This window comes from Gorilla gorilla, chromosome 1 (assembly GCF_029281585.2).
Source record: "Gorilla gorilla gorilla isolate KB3781 chromosome 1, NHGRI_mGorGor1-v2.1_pri, whole genome shotgun sequence".
Taxonomy (NCBI): domain Eukaryota; kingdom Metazoa; phylum Chordata; class Mammalia; order Primates; family Hominidae; genus Gorilla; species Gorilla gorilla.
The window spans coordinates 189,893,243-189,913,068 of record NC_073224.2 but is presented as its reverse complement, the minus strand read 5'-3'; the positions used below and the strand labels follow the sequence as shown (position 1 = coordinate 189,913,068).

General features: G+C 40.3%; 1 protein-coding gene across 2 annotated transcripts in view; it reads left to right on the top strand.

Annotated features, from left to right (window-relative positions):
• The first annotated feature begins 1,161 nt into the window (after positions 1–1,161).
• Positions 1,162–19,826, top strand: part of ELAVL4 (ELAV like RNA binding protein 4) — a 155,641-nt gene continuing 136,976 nt past the window's right edge. The window contains exon 1 of one of the 2 annotated variants that reach the window (XM_004025766.5): positions 1,162–1,331. In XM_004025766.5, the coding sequence (XP_004025815.1) occupies positions 1,314–1,331 (18 nt within the window). In that variant the 5' untranslated portion in view covers positions 1,162–1,313. The remainder of the gene's footprint in view (positions 1,332–19,826) is intronic. The other variant, XM_019018161.3, reaches the window with a different exon arrangement.

Genomic DNA, 19,826 nt, shown 5'->3' with positions numbered 1-19,826 from the left:
TTCAATTTTAAGGCTGCACTAAGAAACTTGAATTGCGTGAGATGGTCCATGGAAAGTACATAGCGCTTGGCATAGTGTCAATAACATAGCTATTATTATAATGAAACCATCATCAAATTTGTTCCATTTGTCATTCCAAATCTTTTTACTACCTAGGATTCCTCTTTAGTTTATTTGGGCCTATTTGAAGTTCTGAATCTTGCCCAAGTCTTAAAAACAGGGAAAACTTGAGAATGCTGACAATCGTGAGGTAAAGCAATAGGCTAGGGGTCGGGAGAACTTTTATAATTTTTCCTCCTGATTCTTTTGTAGTCTGGGGCAGGTCTTCCCTGGACCTCAGAGCCTTCACCTATAAAGAGACACTGGATAAGATGACCTCTGTAATATTTCCATTCTAACTCTTGATACTAAGCTTACCTTAGCCCAATAATTTTTACTGATACCTGTATTTCCTGTATTTTGAATCAAGGTAGATTTTCTTTAGGCAATAGTGGCCATTCTCAACAATTCAACTGTTAGTTTCTGAGACCTAGGAGTAGAATTTTATGAAGGTCAAGGAGGGCCAAACAAGCCACTTTCCCATTTTTAATGATCATCCCATTACCTACCACTGAACTAATGTTGTGTTATTCAAATATCTAGCGTGGTTTAAAAGGCCACAGAGTAATGGAAGGGCCAGTAACTATTTTTACGTGAAATCATAGCTCACAAAGGACTTCGGCATTTTGTTTGGGTCAATTGTTTCCATTTCTCACTTTACTTTGGACATATCTTAGACACCAAACAGCCAAACATGACTTGAAGGATCTACTTAAGGTGTCTACATTCCCTGCCAAAGACAAGCCACCTTCTCCATGCTCCTCTCCCCAAAGGGTAAGATTTATTCTAAGGGTTCTGAATTCGTCACATTTATAAACCCCGTGGGCCCGGCACAGCAATTAACATTGGTCCCAACTGTGTCAGTGAACTTTAGCTGCAAAGAAGCTACCTCATTTAAAATTTAAGCAGACCACAGGGAGCAGCATTGGAGGAAAGAGAGGAGACTTTCTCCTTCAACATTTTGAGCATACTGGAATGCCAACCCCCTAGGTAGGTGCCAGGGCCACCACAGGAACCTGACTCGCAGGAGTCGTCCTGCGTCTCTACGCGAAGCGCCCCCTCGAGGCGGGCAGGGGGTGGCGGCGGCGACGGTGGCGGAGCCGCAGAGCGAGCTAGAGAGCGAGCGCGGTGAGACTCTGCGGACGTCTTCCCGCCTGCCGCGCCCCGCCCCACCCAGCCTCCGCCGCCTCGGGCCGGATCGCCCGACGGGGAAGATGCGCCTCAAGAACCAGGTAGAAGCGCCTCGGCGCAGGCCCCGCACCCCCGACTCTGCCCGCCCTCTGTTACGGACGCCCGCTGGGCCACGTGGTCGCGACTGGCTTTTCCCAGCGGCCAGCCTGGCCACCCCGACTCCCAGGGAGGGGGAGAGGGCCCTTGCAAGAGGATCCTGCCCCCGCGCTGCCCAGACCTGAGGGCTCCTGGCGACCCCAACCGCAGCCCATCTGGCGGCTCTGGCCCCGCAGGTCAGGGTCACACCCCTGCCGGCCTCCTGAGACTTCCCGGCCCCAGGGGAGACAGCTGAAACTTGGGTTGACGCGCGCCCCCTCCCCAGCGACAGGCGACCCCGCAGCAGCCCCGCGCCACTCCTTTCTGCGCCTTTCCGTAGTTGTCTTCGAGGTGGCTTTGTTGAACGTCCTGGTGGCGCCAAAAAGTCCAGGCAGCTTCGGGCGATCAGGGTCCCGAGGCGCTGGGCGCGCGGACTTGGATCCTCAGGGGGCCCCTCTGTGTGACTTTCGCTAATTGTCTCACAGGGAGGGCAGCACCCTCCCCTATCTTTCCTCTATTACACCGCGCTGTGGACCTGGGACTTGGGTATTTCTAGACGAGATTGGGAAGGCGCGTGTTTTACACTAAGCAGTGCTCATGTTTAGCTGAGGAAGAAGGAGGCTCAAGTGTTCGTAGGGTGTACCTGTGTATGTTGTAATTGTCTCTCTTTGGGCTGGGGGCTGTTATACATGTAGGATTTAGTAAACACAGGTCTTGAAGTCTTGAACCTGCAGGAGACTCATTTGTTTCTACAAGGAGAGAACCTCCGCTCCCCCAACATATGTTAAGGGACTTGAGGAGACCACAGGGAAACCGAAGGGAGGGACTTCTAGAAAACAATTCCAGGTTTGGGGGAAAATGAGTCATATTGATTCCCAAGCTGTTAGCCAATACCACTCAAGGGTAATAATTTTCATAAAATCTTCCCACTGGGGACTTAAATACCGGGCTCCACAACACAGTTTGTTGAGAGCTCTCTGGTGCCTTTAAGCCTATCCATGCCCCTTACCTAAATGCTTTAATTTAGTAGAGCTCCTTGAAGAAGCTGCCTCACATTATCCTCCTGCATTTGTGCGCCTAGCTTTTCATATTTTATAATACTTGCAAATTGACACTGAACAAGCTTTAACCTCCGTCATTTCAGAATAAGTTTGATGTTTTAAGTGAGATGTGAATGGAACTCCATTCATGAGGGAAGTAGTCTGTGTGAAGTGTTTTGTAAATGTGAGTGGGTTGAGTTTAAAACACTGAATAAAATTAACGTAACAAGGAATCAAAAGGTTCAATCCAGATGTTTGCCTCCTTGCTTCTTCAATAAAGTGACAGTACAGTGCTGCATGACACCACTTGCTTCCTTAATAAAGTGACAGTACAATGCTGCGCGGCACCTCTCCTTTCAGTTTTTAGGTAGGGTAGACTGTGGCACTGTGGCTTATGGGGTCCACCATGAGCAAGTGGATGGCTGGATTCCTTCCATTCATTTTTTAAAGCACTAACAAAATCCTTGGGGCCGATGGGGTTGTGACCCACCCACCTATACAGAGGATTTTCCCCCTCTACTAACTACTCTAGAAATACATGAGGGATTTACATGCAGGTTTTTAGTTGAAGAACTAAAGTAATCCTCTTTAGTTATCATTAGTATTAGCCTCTGAAACCTTTACTTGCTTGCTAAGATAAGGTACTTGGGTGTGGGTTGTAATAGAGGTGGAGTTGTGAGTTAGAGCTGGTGGCCTTACTAATTCCTCTACTTACTGTGTGTTTTGGGTTGACAGAAAACTCCTTAGCATTTGTGTAAGTGCAATATAGTTTAGCATGAGAGATTTTAAATTAGATATTCTTGGTTCCGGTCTGACCTCACCACTCAGTAGTTATATGACTTGCATAATTAATTTTTTGGTCCTTCCCGCCACTTTTTTCGCCATAGATACACAGGGTTAATACCAACCTCGTAAAGTTGACATGAGAATTAATAGAGTATTATATATGTACAGTGCCTGCCATATGGGCACTCAGTAAATACTGCTATTATCAACCAAACATAAACAGTAGCTATTACCACCATTGCTACTACATCTGCTTAAAAATGGCTCCTTGTAGTTGGGGAGGGAGATTTGGCTACAAAGGGACAGGAGGGAGCTCACTGGGGTGACTGAAATATGCTTTATCTTGATTGGGGTGTTGGTTACAAAGGTATATCCATTTGTCAAAACTCATCAGAGTGAACCTTTATGATCTGTGCATTTGATTTTATGTGCATTATATATCAATAAAGTTCATGTTTAAAATTAACATCCAGATGTGTTAAGTACATGCCTTTGGAGGCCTAATTCTGCATAATAGCATACCTTCTTCGTAAGTTTATCCTGAGCCACAGGAAAGTTAGAGAAAGTGCTTTAATTTTTCAGGTTGATGTCAGGAGTGATGGTCCATGGAAAAAAGTGATTGTCTTGTGCCAAGATTATATTTAATTTGGTACTAGTTTTCATTAGCAGCTTAAAAAAAAATTGAAATGTTTTATATGAGCAGTACTGCTCATTTGCATAATATGATAATGGATATTATAATATCCATCCATTATTCACAGTTGCTGAAAAATCATAGTGATTTTGCATCCCTTTTCCTGCTTTCAATAAATTCTATGCATTGTTTTAGTTAAGTGAAATATGTAAAGTGTGTTTAGCACAGTACCAGGCACATGATAAATACTGATACATGCTAGCTGTTAAAGTTGATATATTCAGATTCATCTTTTTTATAGGGCAGAATCAACACTATATAGATTATAATATCAATCTATCATAAATATGCTGTGAAAAGTTTTTGAGGTAGAAACAAGCCAAAAATTATTAATAAAATGTTGTAAAACTGAAATCTCACTTATCTAAACTTAGTAGTCATGAACTTTTTACAACATTATGTCTTGGGAATACAGGCAAATCTGTGATAGAAGCAAAAACTTTTCTCAAAAGCAAACATATATCCACAAAGAGTATGCTAACTCATTTACTTAGAGGCAAGCTCCTCTCATATTCCCTCAAGCCTTTTTATTTTTACTTCAGACATAGTTCTAACATGTTTAGTTCCTTAGTTTCTCAGCCTATAGTAATTTAGAAGCCTTGCTAGATACAAGTTTCAAGAAATATTAGCTGAATGTGAGGGGCGAATGAATTATAAAGATAAGACATGAGAAATCAGTCTTATTCTTGGGCCAAAGTAAAACTTGAATTAGAGTACTGAATAGTATTGCTGATTTATTGGACATTTTAATTTTTATTCTTTAAAAAAGTTAAATTGTATATTCTCTCTAAAAAGTGGGGCAGTATATAATGATGTATTTTAGAAACATTTCCATCTGATAGGATTAGATTACAAACTTAGGTTTGTTAAGGGCAAGCTTCAGTTATCTGGATATCTTACTTAATGTGGAATGACTTATTCACTCATGGTACTGCATAAATGAGGCATCTATCAACTTGTGATTTTTTTATTGGGAACTGGATTTTTAAAATCTATTTCATCTTTTGATAGAACAATATGATGAGATGAATCATACATAGAGTATTAGTTTGCTAGGGCTGCCATGACAAATATCACAGACTGGGAGGCTTAAACAACAAAAATTTATTTCCTCACAGTTCTGGAGGCTAGAAGTTCAAGATGAAGGTGTTAGCAGGGTTGTTATTCTGAGATCTGTCTCCTTGGCTTGTAAAATGGCTGTCTTATCTATCTCTTCATATGTTCTTTGCTCTGTTTACGGCCTAATCTCTTCTTTAAGAATACCAGTCCTGTTGGATTAGGGCCCACTTACATGACCTCCTTTTACCTTAATTACTTTTTTAAAGGCCCTATATGAAAATACAGTCACATCCTGAGATACTGGGGGTTAGCACTTCAACATATGAATTTGAAGGGACTTAATTTAGCCAGTAACACATGGTTTTAGTAAAAAGCTGTATTGATTCTTTCAAAATAATTCAGCATGCAGAATATGAAACAGGTGAGATTTTAATTCTTGTTTTAGAACAGTTCAATTTGGATTTACATGTGAGAAACCCCAAAATACTCATCATGTACCAACACACACACATACACATACACATACACACCCCACACTTTTTGTGTGTAAAGCTGATTATAACTGAAGCTGAGTTAGGGTCATTGTCCAAGCTGAGTTTAATCTGTGATAAGGTCCACTAGCAATGTCTTTCATTGACCAAAAAAGACAGCTGTGCAGTAGCTTCCTAATCTTTCTAGTTTTATAGTATCTTAGGTGATGGAAGCAGAAGGTTTGACTTTCTCAGAAGAAACCATTTACCACTTTGATACTTTCATACCCCCTTGTCATTTGAGCTCTTTGACCCTCTGGTATCTCTGAAACAAAATAATTATACTAATCCCTTGATGCATCTTTTCCACATATTCAAACCATGAATTTATGGACCAAAATTTGCCACACAAGCATCTTTGTTCACTCAAATCAGAGTCTGGCAATAGTTTACTCAGAGGAACCTAAACTGCCTACTACACAGTTTATTCTCCTCACTAGTTTGAAGTTCATCTCTGTTCCACATGTTCATGCATCAGAGTATGATATTTTATCCAAAGAAAAGAAAAAACCGCTAAACTTATGTTGTGCAAAAATGACTCCCAAAAACCCTATGCGTGTTACTGTTACTACCAGTTTGTGCTAATTTGCACAGCCTCTGAACAACTGGCAAAGTGGCTAGTGTTGACATTGCAACTGCTACGGAGTTCCCAGTTGCTGTAGGAATTTTTAAATTTTATTAGTATAATAACAGAGTTTACAGTTATTCACAGTATGTTAATTGCAAATGCTTATTATCTATAGTACCAGCTTGATACTTGATCTTATGTTTCTTTTAATAGAAATACTGCAGCTTTTACTTTTCATTGTAATGAAGGTTAATCATCACTATGAATTTTCACCTATGAGCAACAATTTTGCAACAAGTTGTAGTTGGGGTGAGTCTATTATATTTAAAATATAGCACCAAAATAGCTTCTTTTTGTACTTTTAATACTTCCATTGACAAACAATTGCTCATGTCTCTGAGCCTCCTACAACCATTTCAGATGACTGATGGATGATTGGTTTTTGTTGTTTATGTTTTGTGTTTTTGAGACGGTCTTGCTCTGTCACCCAAACTGGAGTGTAGTGGCATGGTCACAGTTCACTGTAGCCTTGACCTTCTGGGCTCAAGCAATCCTTCAACCTCAGCCTCCTGAGTAGCTGGAACTACAGGTTCGCGCCACCAAGCCTAGCTAATTTTTGCATTTTTTTGTAGAGACAGGGTCTCTCTATGTTGCCCAGGCTACTCTCAAACTCCTGGCCTCAAGTGATCCTCCCACCTCAGCCTCTCAAAGTGCTGGGATTATAGGCATGATTGATTGATAGATTCAGTGAATGTTTATTGAGTGTCTGGTATGGACCTGGCCCAGTTCTAGCTGTTTAGGATGTATCAGTGAACAAAACTCAGCTATCCCTGTCAGCAAAGGAACAAGAGAAAGTAGACATTAAAAATAACCATAATCAAGAAGTGCATCATAGAGCACGTTAGACAGTTAAAAATGCTATGTGGGAAAAAAAATAGAGTAAGATAAAGAGGGATAAGGATTCCAGTGGAGGATTGCAATCTTGAATACAGTAGGCCTCACTGGTAAGTGATATTTGAACAAAACTTGATGAAGATGAAGAAGTTTCAGTTGTGTGGCTATCTGGGGGTTATAAGCAGAGGGAACAGCCAGGGCAAAGGCCATATGGCGGGAGTATACCTAGAGGGGTTCAAGTTACAGCAAGGAGGTCAGTGTGGCTTGAGAGGAGTGAACAAGGAGGAAAACTATTGTAAATTGAGTTATAAGTTTTATATACTGAGTAAATGTTGACGTAAATATTGTCTACCAGTAAGTAGATGCTTAGCATAGTGATTCTCTCCAAATGCTTGTTGAATGTTTCTTTGGCAAATGAATTTGTGCTTATAAGAACTGGTTCTGAAGTGCAATAGAAAATGGACTTCTGCTAATTCTGCTGCTGGCAGAAGTTAGATTAGGATCTGGAAAAGGGAGGAAGGCAGGAAAACAACCTGGTAGATGCTGATGTGTAGGTGTCTGAGTCCTGCCCGACCACTGTCACTCCCATCTTGCCAGGGGAATTAATTTTTCACTTATTTAATACTGAAAATTCCCTTTTCTGTTTGATTTTTGTCCTCATGATCGGAACTTTTAACCAGAAAGAATAAATTCCAGTGTAAAGAATATACTAGATTTAAAAGTGTGAGATCTGTCAACCTTAGAAGACTCATACCATAGATTGGTATTATTCTTTTTTGTTTATTTCTTATAGGATAGACCTTATAATTATTATATTTGTGTATTTTGTTTACAGTTTACAAAGTATTTTTACATATATTAATATTATTAATTTCATCCTCACAGCAAATCTATGTGAGAGGTGGACAGCCATTATTAAGTTTTGGGCTGAGTCTCTTTCATTTGCCCTTGAGATGTTACTCTCTACCCTTTTCCCAATCCTTTCTGTGGCCTTAGGGCTGACCTTCATAGCTTCATCAACAAGCTCCCTTGCACTCTTGCTTCTGGAAGGATTCAGCCAATACGGAGCACTTACAGGATATCTCAGACAGATGAAAATTGAGTTTGGAATATTTACTTCTCCAGCTCCCTCCCTTCCAGGTTACTGGCTAGCAATGGCTAGTAGTGGCTGCGTGGAGGCCACATCACCTATCCAATCTACAGCTACAGCTTTCTCTCTGTCTATGGGTTCTCTCAAGATCTAGGGCTGGGTCTCCACTGTTTCTATCTTCAATGACTTATCTTCATTAAATCCTGCGCAATTTCCCTTTTTGAATATGCCTTCTGTTTCCTGTTGAGACCCTGACTAAGACACCACTTTAAAAACGACAGTCTTGGAGAAGTTGGATGACTTGCCCAATAATAGATATCCAGTAAATGACAAGAAAAGGGACTTAAATCCTGGTTTTGTGACTTCAAAGCATGATCAATTTTTTTTGTTTTGTTTTTTTGTTTTGTTTTTGTTTTTGTTTGAGACAGAGTCTCGCTCTTTCGCCCAGGCTGGAGTGCAGTGCCGCGATCTTGGCTCACTGCAAGCTCCGCCTCCTGGGCGCACACCATGCTCCTTCCTCAGCCTCCCGAGTAGCTGGGACTACAGGCGCCCGCCACCACACCCAGCTAATTTTTTTGTATTTTTAGTAGAGACGGGGTTTCACCGTGTTAGCCAGGATGGTCTTGATCTCCTGACCTCGTGATCCACCCGCCTCAGCCTCCCAAAGTGCTGGGATTACAGGCGTGAGCCACCGTGCCCAACAATCAATTTTAAATATACCACAAAGGAACTTATCCCAACTGGTGGATAGTGTTGAAAAAAATCTTTATACTTTGACCTTCAAAATTCTATATAGGCCAGGCACGGTGCCTCACGCCTGTAATGCCAGCACTTTGGGACGATCAACAAGTTATTTATTGAGCAAATGACTTAGTATGAGGCTCCTTCAATGAAAACCTTTAGAGGAAAAGTTTTGAAGTTGTGCTGACTTGAGTTAAAATTTCAGAGAGGTAGGGTGGAGATGGGAGTAAGGAGAAAATAAAAAGCAAAAGTTCTGAGTAGTCATCAACTGCAGACTGCCTAAATAGGAAGTCTACGCCAGGAAGTCATGTTTTTGCTGCTAGAGGTTTGAGTAGGACTCTGTACAACTTTGCTCTCTTATGCAACTTGTGATTGATCTGGGTTAGTTTGCTCTGCTGCTATTATAAAAGGGATTTCCTTTTCTTTCCCTGGAGATTGGGTGCCCATCTTTTTCCCTACATTTCTGATAGTAAAGGTCTTTTTATTCTCACAGCATGAGTTTCTGGACAAAGGGTCATCTGGGAAGCAAAAGTTGAGGATCTTACTCAGGTCACTGGAACTAGTGTTCTAGAAGTGCCTGGTGCATGATGGTAATAATATAAGTCACACCCCAAGTTTGTATTACTAATAAGAGTTTTGTACTACAAACTTTCCCTGTCTGTTCTTGTTGAGGGGGAAATGACACTGAGTGTAATACTGTATGGTCATGCACCACATAAGTACGTTTAGGTCAACAACGAAGTTCATTTATGATGGAGGTCCCCTAAGATTATAATGGAGCTGAAAAACTCCCATTGCTTAGTGACATCATAGCCATTGTAACATCGTAGCATAATACATTACTCATATGTTTGTGGTAATAGTGGTGTAAACAAATCTACTGTGCTGCCAATCATATAAAAGTATAGCACATACAATTATGTACAGTATATAACACTTGATAATGTTAATACATTACTAGGTAACTGGTTTATGCATTTACTATACTATATTTTTATCATTATTTAAGAATGTACACCGGCCGGGTGAGGTGGCTCACGCCTGTAATCCCAGCGCATTGGGAGGCCAAGTCAGGCGGATCACGAGGTCAGATCGAGACCATCCTGGCTAACACGGTGAAACTCCATCTCTACTAAATATACAAAAATTAGCTGGACATGGTGGCAGGCGCCTCTAGTCCCAGCTACTCAGGAGGCTGAGGCAGGAGAATGGCGTGAACCTGGGAGGTAGAGCTTGCAGTAAGCCAAAATCGCGCCACTGCACTCCAGCCTGGGTGACAGAGCGAGACTGTATCAAAAAAAAAAAGCACACCTACTTATTTTAAAAAATAGTTTATTGTAAAATAGCGTCAGGCAGGTCCTTCAGGAGTTATTTCAAAATAAGGCATTGTTATCACGGGAGGTGACAGGTCCATGTTTGTTATTGCCCTTGAAGGCCTTCTAGTGGGACAAGATGTGGAGGTGCAAGACAGTGATATTGGTAATTCTGACCCTGTATGGGCCTAGGCTACTGTGTGCATTCTTATCTTCATTTTTAACTACAAAGGTTTTAAAAGTAAAAAAATAATAATAATAGAAAAAAGCTTATAGAAAAGGATATAAAGAAAGAAAATATTTGTGTACAGCTGTACATGTGTTTGTGTTTTCAGCTAAGTGTTATTATAAGAGTCTAAAAGTTTAAAAATTTATAAAGTAAAAAAGTTACAGAAGCTAAAGTTAATTTATTATTAAAAGAAAAAACATTTTTATAAATTCAGTGTAGCCTAATTGTACAGTGTTTATAAAGTCTACAGTAGTGTACAGTAATGTCCTAGGCCTTCATATTCACTCAGCACTCATTCATTGACTCACTCAGAGTAATTTCCAGCCCTGCAAGCTCCATTTATGGCAACTGCCTATAAACATGTACTGTTTTTAATCTTTTATTCTCTATTTTACTGTACTTTTTCTATGTTTAGATACACAAATACAAGCATTATGTTACAGAGGCCTACAGTATTAACTAGTCACATGCTGTCCAAGTTTGTAGTGTGTGAACAGTAGGCTATCCCATATAACCTAGGTGTGCAGTAGTCTATACCACCTAGGCTTTGTGTAAGTGCATTCTGTGATGTTTGCATGATGACAAAATTGCCTGACGTATTTCTCAGAACGTATCCCCATTGTTAAGCAACATGTGACTGTACTATAATATGATGTCAAGTTACCATGTTGTTTGGGACATACGACAAGAACAGAGCTCAAGAAACTTTTGTATACATGGGACAATCTTGTGAGTTGAAATAATATTTCTCTCACCTTCAAGGGTGTGATTTATTCTTTTTGGGTATAAATTATGCAAGCAAAGCTAGAGTATTCTTACAATAAAATAATTTTAAAAGACAGCACCGAAACATTTTTCCAAATTAAAGTAAGCTTGAGTTATTTTTTTCTGATTTTTGAAATGGAAGAACCAGTCCACGGGGGGAAGTGATCAGAGTAAACTAAAATTTAGTGCTGTGTCCCTCTAATCACAAAGTGGTGTCATATAGGGGTCACAGTGGACCATGATCTGCTTTTATAGATAAATGATGTTCTGTGGGAGACGTTCTCCAATTCATAAGCTAGAGAACAGATTTAAATTTACAAAACCAAATTGGGATAACCAGTACTGTAAACACTGTCATTATAACCATGGAGCACTAGATTGATGTGAGATGGATTGACATTCAGCAGGGGTAAGGACAGGATAGGATATATAGGAGGAAAAACCAAACCACAAAAAAATTAAATGGGAAATTTTGAAAGGGGCAGCATTCTTACCTTATGTTTCTATAGCACCCTTTCACTTTTCTTTTACACTTATCCACGTGGAAAGGTTGTTATAAAGGGAGCATGAAAATTGAAGATTAAAAAGTAAAAATGGCTTCACTTGACTAGCCTAAAGAAAAAAAAAAAGTAAAAATGGACCTCCGCATTAATAGTAAGAATTCTAAGATAATTCCTTTTTTTTTTTTCCTGACAGTGTCTTACTCTGTCACCCAGGCTAGAGTACAGTGGCACGATCAGGACTTACTGCAGCCTCCACCCCCCAGGCTCAGGTAATCCTTCCACCTCAGCCTCCTTAGTAGCTAGGACTATAGGCATGCACCACCATGCTTGTATTTTTTTTTAGAGATGAGGTTTCCCCATGTTGCCCAGGCTGGTCTCAAACTCCTGGACTCAAGCAATCCATCCCCCTGAGCTTCCCAAAGTGCTGGGATTACAGGCATGAGTTACCGCACCTGGCCCAGGATAATTCTTTTATTATAAGTGTTCTTGTTCCTTTATTCACTATGCTGGTTAATGGCACCACCATTTACCCAGTGGCCCTAGGCAGAAAAATATTGAATCTAGAAATTATCCTAGATTCATCTTTCTTCCTTACTGCCTGCATTAAATTTTTCAGTCTCTGGGTCCAGGTGGTCAAACTGATACCTTTAATTAGCCAACATTTATTGAGTGCCTAGTAGAGTGGTATAAATAAAAATTGCCACCCTTGTAGAGCTTGCATTTTCTTAAATATCAATCATATTTCTCTGATTCTAAGATAAGATTTCTGAGATGGAATGCATTTTACAATAAAGTTTAAAAAATACTACACTAAAGCTTAGCAAGTTGTGATGCAGTTGTCATTGCCTATACATGCACGGACTTAGTGGAGCTCACAGAAAGTACCTGTTAAACTGTCACTTCAGTTCATTTATTTGCATTTGGAAGCCTCAGATAAAATGAAATTTTAACTGAAATTTGGATCCCTGATTGTTATTTAAAATGTTAAGAAATAGCCAGCAAACACATAAAAAGATGTTCAGCGTCATTAAAACCATAATGAGATACCACTTTACACCTACTAGCATGGCTATGATTTAAAAAAGAAGTATTGGTGAGGAGGTTTTAAAAAAAAAAAAAACCATTGGAGAAAATGGAACCCTCCTGTTTTGCTTTCAGTCCTTGGCATATATACCCAAAAGAATAGAAAACAAGTATTCAAGTACAAGTACACACATGTTCATAGAGGCATTATTCATAAATGGCCAAAAGGTAAAAACAGCCCAGATGTCCATGAATGGATGAATGCATAAACAAATTGTTTTATGTAATGCAGTGGAATATTATTCAGCCATGAAAAGAAATGAATTCTGATACATGCTACAACATGGATGAACCTCCAAAACATAAGTGAAAGAAGCCAGACACAAAAGGTCACATATTATATTATTTCATTTATGAGATATCCAGAATAGATAAATCTATAGTGTCAAGGCAAATTGGTGGTTGCCAGGGGTTAGGGAGCAGGGGTGAATGGGGAAAAACTGCTTAATGAATAAGGGGGAATAATGGAAGTGTTTTGGAACTTGATAGAGGTCATGATTGCACAAAAATGTGAACTTACTAAATGCCACTGATTGTTCACTTTAAAATGGTTAGTTTTGTTATATAAATTTTATCTCAATAAAGTATTTTTCAAATATTCCACTGTGCTACAGAATTGAAATGAAAAGTTATTGTATGCCCTAAAGTTTACCTGTCATATACTGTTCATTACAAGTAAAAACAGAATAAATTGTCAAATCTCTTTATACAAAACCTAGAATTTCAGAGTTCAGAGAGATTGTTATGACCTTTTCAAGTGTCATCAAGGAACGTCATTTAGGCACCTGCCGTCTGTTTATCAAAAGCTCGACTTCCAACAGAAGCTGTATGACTTTTCATGATACATGATTGGGTATAACAGGAGTGTCCACATTCCTTTTCCCCTCAGCAGCTCAAACTACATCAATATGCCACAATCAGGAATCATAAGTGATGTCATGCTTTGCAGCTAAGTCATAGAGAACTGGTGGCAGAGTCACAACTTGGCTCAGGATCAAGATCCAGAGCAGTGACTAAGGACTTCATGAAGCAGAATCTCCTGCTCTTACTATGGAGGAGGGCCTGGGTCGGCCTCTAGCTGAGAAGGTGCTACACTGGGTCCTCTGTTCTAACTACTGCACTGCCACCAGTATGATCCTACTTGTAGGAATACTTTCCCACTGTCACCTGCCAAGTCTCAAACAAGTCTCAGAACTCAGTGAGACTCATAGGCACAGTGAGCCTATGTCTCCACACTTTACAGGCCCAGAACCTGATTTCCCCACACCACTCCATCTCTTCTTCGTCCATTGTGGCTGGACAAAGTTGTCTGCTTACTTCCTCTGGCCAGGTACCCTGAGTGCCTTGTAGCACTCAAGCATGATTTACATCCCTCATTCAAGATAATTTTTCTTCTATTTCCCTTGTTGGAGAGGAAAAAGAAATAGACGTGTTTAATATCCAGCACAGAGTATCTCTATACATTTAAAAAATCAAAGCTTTGAATAACCAAATGCAGAACAAACCTCAATATTCCGTGATACCTCTTGAGATTGTAATATCAATCCTAAAGTATCAAAGAGGTCAAGTTCACCAGCATGGATTTTGAAAAGTAAGGTCCTTATGATGCTCTGCGCTTAACTGTCAGTGACCAAAAGTGATGGAGAAGATATTTACATAATAGCTTTGGTTTGTTCATAAAATTATATGCCAATTTAGTTTTCAAGATTTGACTCTTTGCTGGGCTTGAATAGTGGCTATTTTCTTTGGTATTGTTTTTAACCTGAATCCCTTAAGGCAAGGCATGTACTCTCCAGTTAGGCTATAGAGACCATGGGCCTCCTTTCCTCTTTTTTAGGTCAATTTACACATTTATGTTTCCTACCTATCCCCTGTAGTCATTCGAGTTTATAATTACTAACATAGACTCAAGTTTTAAAATTATATGTAGTTGTATAGATAACTCACAGTAAGACCAAATCCTTAAATAATGCATACTAAATTCTGGGCACTGTTTAACGTGTTTAATCCGTAGTAACTAACGGAAACCTCACAACCCCATCAGGTAGTGTGGCCCTCATGGAGGCGCACCATTCAGATCTGCCTTTAAGAGGAAGCTTATGTTTGTTTGCAAGGAGTGCAGTTAGATGACAGTCTCCAGTTGCAGTGCCTATAGGACATGCTTTTGCTGGGCGGTCCTAGCCAATGACTGAACACTCTGGGAGTACTAAGGCCTGGCCATTTCTGCCCAGTGTGGGAACTCCCCTAATGGGTAATCTTTATTTCAGAGCTCTCCATTAGGTTGGCAGGCCTTTGTCTGATTTGCCTCATAGTCTGAGGCTCTGTCTCCAATTCTACTTTCTTCACCCTCCTCGCCCCAAAATTTTCACAATAAACTAATAAATCTCTTGCACTTCTGTCTGTCTCATTGTCTGTTTCTGGGTAGACCCAACTAATATGGATAAGTATTATTATTATCTTCCTGTCACAGATGAAGAAACTGAGGCACAGAGAAATGGCTCAAGGTGTCACAGCCAAGTGAGTTTCAGTGTTCTTTATCATGTTTTTAACCATTATGGTATGTTGCCTTCCCTTTCTGAAGTTCATGTTCATCCAGTTAAGTAACCTTTGTATCCCAGAAACTTGGCTGGATGCTAGAAGTATATAGATGAATAACATAGCCTTTGATCTCAAGGAGTCCACAATCTTGTGGAGAAAACAAGGAGAATAAGCAGATAGCATCGGTCTTTGCTCTAAATGCAATGATGAGATATGTGCAGGGTGTCCTGAAAGCCCAGAGGAGGGACCTAATTTGTGTCATTTCTCATTTCTACCTCTGAATGGACTACTCTTCCTCCTCTTGTTCCTGTAGCCATGCCGTCATATTTATCTGGGATGCCTGTTATGTCTTTGGACCACACCAAATTGAGTTGGGCATGACTATTCTGAATTCTTACAGGAACCCTCTGCACTTACCATACCACACCCACCTTAGCTGATATTTCCCAGCCTGTGTCCTGCTTGTCTGTGTGCTCAGTGCTACTTCATGCCTGCCTTGGGCCCTGGCCCCTTGAGGAGCTTAGGAAGTGTTTGTTGAATCAATGAATGAGGAGAATCATTTGTTTGCTTGGCCTGTAAGATGTGAATAGAAAAGCGATTTGAAATAGAATACACAGGAGGGAAAAGGTGGGGGCAGATGAATTCTACCATTCTCTTGAGAGTATCTCACCTTATTTCTCACTGTCATCAGCAGGTGTGGATTTGGGATGTTTCCATTCCCCTTTAAATTTTTGGTTCAAACATGGACACATGCTTTCTATCTTGCTTCCCGATGATACAAATATGTTAAGCTGAGTTTTTATCCATTAATCCATCCATCCATTCACCCATCCATACTTGTTTGTTAAGTCTACCAACCCATATTTATCTAGTACTCTCATGTGTCAGGCCCAGTGCCAGGTTCTGTTCACACAGTGGTGAACAAAAAGCACAGTCTCTGTCCTCAACAAGGTTTCATTCTGGTAGGATAATTGGATTCTAAACATATGTAACCTGAATGTCCTCTAGACCCCTCCAGTTGGATCCTAGGAGAGGTCACTTTAAATATTTCCAGTGGATATATAGGCTTCCACCTACAAAATGGCACACTGTCAGCCTTGCTCCTTTCTTGTATCTCTCTGGACATCCTCGAGGCCATTTTTTCCATATGAAATAATGCATATTATTAATAGATTCTTGGTAATTGAGTAAATGCTTCATACATGGTGAATATTATTTTTATTATTAATGATATTTATATAATGTGTTCTGCTACTTACAGTTTTGCCTTTCTTTTCTTCCGATGACTCTTCTCACCATATTTCCTGGTCATTGTCTACTGTTGTTTTGTTTGTTGCTTTAAAGCTGCCTGTACCTTTCTCCTATGCTACTGCCACTGTAGGAAACATGTACATGTTATATTACCTGATGGTTTTTTAGCTTCCTCTATGGCCACTGTCTCCAGATCTCTGTTCCTATATCAGCATTTGCACTCATCTATTTTGATACGCTTATCTTTCTGGCTAACCACCCTCTTTCTGTAAGACCTCTTCGAGCGTTTCCACCATCACTTGGGGACTTTTGCCATTTTTCCTGCTTCCAGATCTCAGGTGCTCCTCTCTTCCCAGTTCTTGGTGAAGCATTTTCTTCTTGTCTGGACTGCCTTCATGGTAGTCCCATAGCATTGTGACGTGGGACCCTAGTAACAGAATTATTTCATTCTTTATCACACTGCCTTCCTTTTCTCAGACTGTTAAATGTGGCTTTCAGTTAGAACCTCTTACTGGACCTGGAACCACCAATCTCATCTAGCTTCAGGCCCACTGTACCAGCCTCTTTCCTCATGTATGGTCTTTTCCCACCCAGGGATTCCTGTTTTCCCTATTTTCAACTGGAAGTGACATTTAAACTAAGGAATAAAGGAAAAGTAGGAATTATCTAGGGGAAGAGGGAAGGCAGGATTGAGTATGGTACATAGAACAAATGAGAAATCCCAGAGAAGGAAAAGCTTGTGCCAAGTCCCAGAGGCCAGGAGCAGCATGGGTGTGTAATAGAGGAAGGTGTGCTGAGAAACTGCAGTCATTACAATGTGTCTGGTGTGTCATAGAGTGCAAGGGCATAGGTGGCAAGAGGTACCCCTGGGAAGTTAGGTTGTGTTAGATTAAGGCTGGTCTTTCCTGGGTATTGAGAACAGAAACAAAATAGTCTGGAAGTGAAACTGGTTGAATTTTCTCAAGTGCAGGTGTTTTATTCTTACCTATTTTTTCCCTGGCCCCTAAGGGCTAGAACACCACCTGCTGATATTCTGTATGTATGATGCATGGCTTGCATTGCTTCTTGGCCCTTTTCTCTATCTTTTTTTCTACTCACTGGGACTAGACTAATCTTACTATTCATTTTCTAGATCTATTGATTGGCATGACGTGGTAGTTGTTTCAAGTTTCCAGGATCCAGCTATCAGTCCTGCCAACTTCTGGATATGTTGGAACTCTCAGATGAATCTTTTTTGTCTACATACTAGGAATTGGCCTTGTCCAAAGTCACCAGATTTAAATAGTCACCACATGAATATCTTGAAGATACAGTCACCATGACAACCCAAAACAAGAATCATACACCTATGGCAGTGACCGGCTGTGTTCCCACAGGGAATTTCCCATCCTATTATCCCTCCCATGTGAAGGCTTGCTGGATAGATCTAACATACTTTTCTCTCACTCCACTTTGAACTCTGGAATCTGACTGTTTATTCCATTCATTTGACAATTAGTAATACCCTCTTACTTTTCGTCTCTTACTGTTCCTTTAGCCTTTTGTATATTTCTGTCTTGCATCCCCAAGTGGTGTTGAGTTCCATGAGGGCAGGGAATATGGGTTTAACTGCTTTGAAGCCTCCTCAAGGGCCAGTCTTGTGCCTAGAGACATAGGGGGTATTTGGTATATGTTCAGTAAGTGGAACTGTTGGCTGGCAATTAAGCCTTAAGGAAGGCATGGAGAACTTGGGGACCATTCAGAAGAGTGGCCAGGCAACATGGGTGTTGGCTGTGGAGTTACTAGACTTGGAGTTACAGCCCAACCAGTCTGCTCACCCCCCACCTTTTCCTCTCACCTCTATAAAACAAAGGTGATGGTGGAAACTTAATGCTTATTGTAAGGATCAAATGAAATAACATATCAACAAATGAAGTCAGTTTTTGCAGTTATTTATAGAAATGGCCTTTTGAGTTAGAACAATCAGAAGTGAAGGAAAAGGTTAGAACAGATTATACCGGAGAAGACTGGGAAAAGTTCCTATTTGTTGGATTAAGGAAAAGATGCTCTTTCTTAGATTAAGTGCTGCTCTGAGGTTGGACTGCCAGATTTGAATTTCGGTCCCATTGTTTGCTAGCTGTGCAACACTGGAGCAAGTTAACTTAACCAATGTGCACCTTGATTTTATTATAATCTATAAAATGGGAATAATAATATTTACTGCATAAATTTATTGTGAGAAACAAATGAAATAATCAAATAATCCCTGCAAAGTGCTCATTAGCAGAATGCCAGACACATAGTATGTCTCGGGGTGGACTGCTTTATTTATTGCTACTTGTATCAGTTACCTATAGCTGTATAATTAACCACCTCAAATGCAATGGTTTGAAACAGTGAATGTTTATTATTGCTCATGAGTCTACAAGTCAGTTCTTTTTATCTCAGTTGGTCTTATTCTTGTGTTTTAGTCAGCTCTTGGGCAAGAAGGTAGCTCTGCTGATCATGACCGGGTTCTTTCACATGTGTGGGGGTTGAGGGCTATAGGCTATCTAAGGATGGCCTTGGCTGGGCTCACTGGACTATCTTCCATGTGATCTCTTTTCCTCTAGAAGGAGAACCAGGGCTTGTTCATATGACAGCTGGGCAGGGTACCGAGAGAGAGCGAAAGTAAGGAATAAGTGACACGGTGGAATTTCTACTGCATCCTATTGGCCAAAGCAGATGACAAGACCAGCCCAGATACAGGAGTGGGGAAAGAGATTACATCTCTTTCTAGGAAGATCTGCAAAGTCACATTGCAAAGGGCATAGTTATAGGTAAAGATTGTGCTAGTTTTGCAGTTGATCTACCCTACCACCCTTACATTCCTTCTAGAAATAAGAGAAACAAATCGTTGTATCATGTTTTACAGATTACAAAGACCTTTTGGCTGTAACCACTGAGTCTTGCAATGAGACTGTGAGTTAAGGATGTTTTAGCCTTCATAACATGCTAGATACTATCTTAGGCACATACTTCTTTTGAAACCTTTTTCTTGTCCTTCCAGCACGCATTGATTGCTAACATTTGAATAGTAAGTTTTCCTACTAATCCTACTGCTTTCCTGATTCTTCAAGGCTTATGTTATTTTCTTTCATCATTTCATGTTCTACCCATATGCAGAGAAATTGATACTCCAGCCTAAATCCCCCAGAGCTTTGTTTTTCCATGTCTAACTGCTGTTGGCCAACTCTTCATACTTGTCACATGGCTGCCTCAAACTCAGCATGTCCAGATGCATAACCAGACATGTTATTATTTTAAAATATAATTAGACTCATAATTTGCAGAGTAAAAAATACTATGAAGATACAAAATACATGTAGTAATTGTTTGACTCTTCTAAGTCCTGTCTG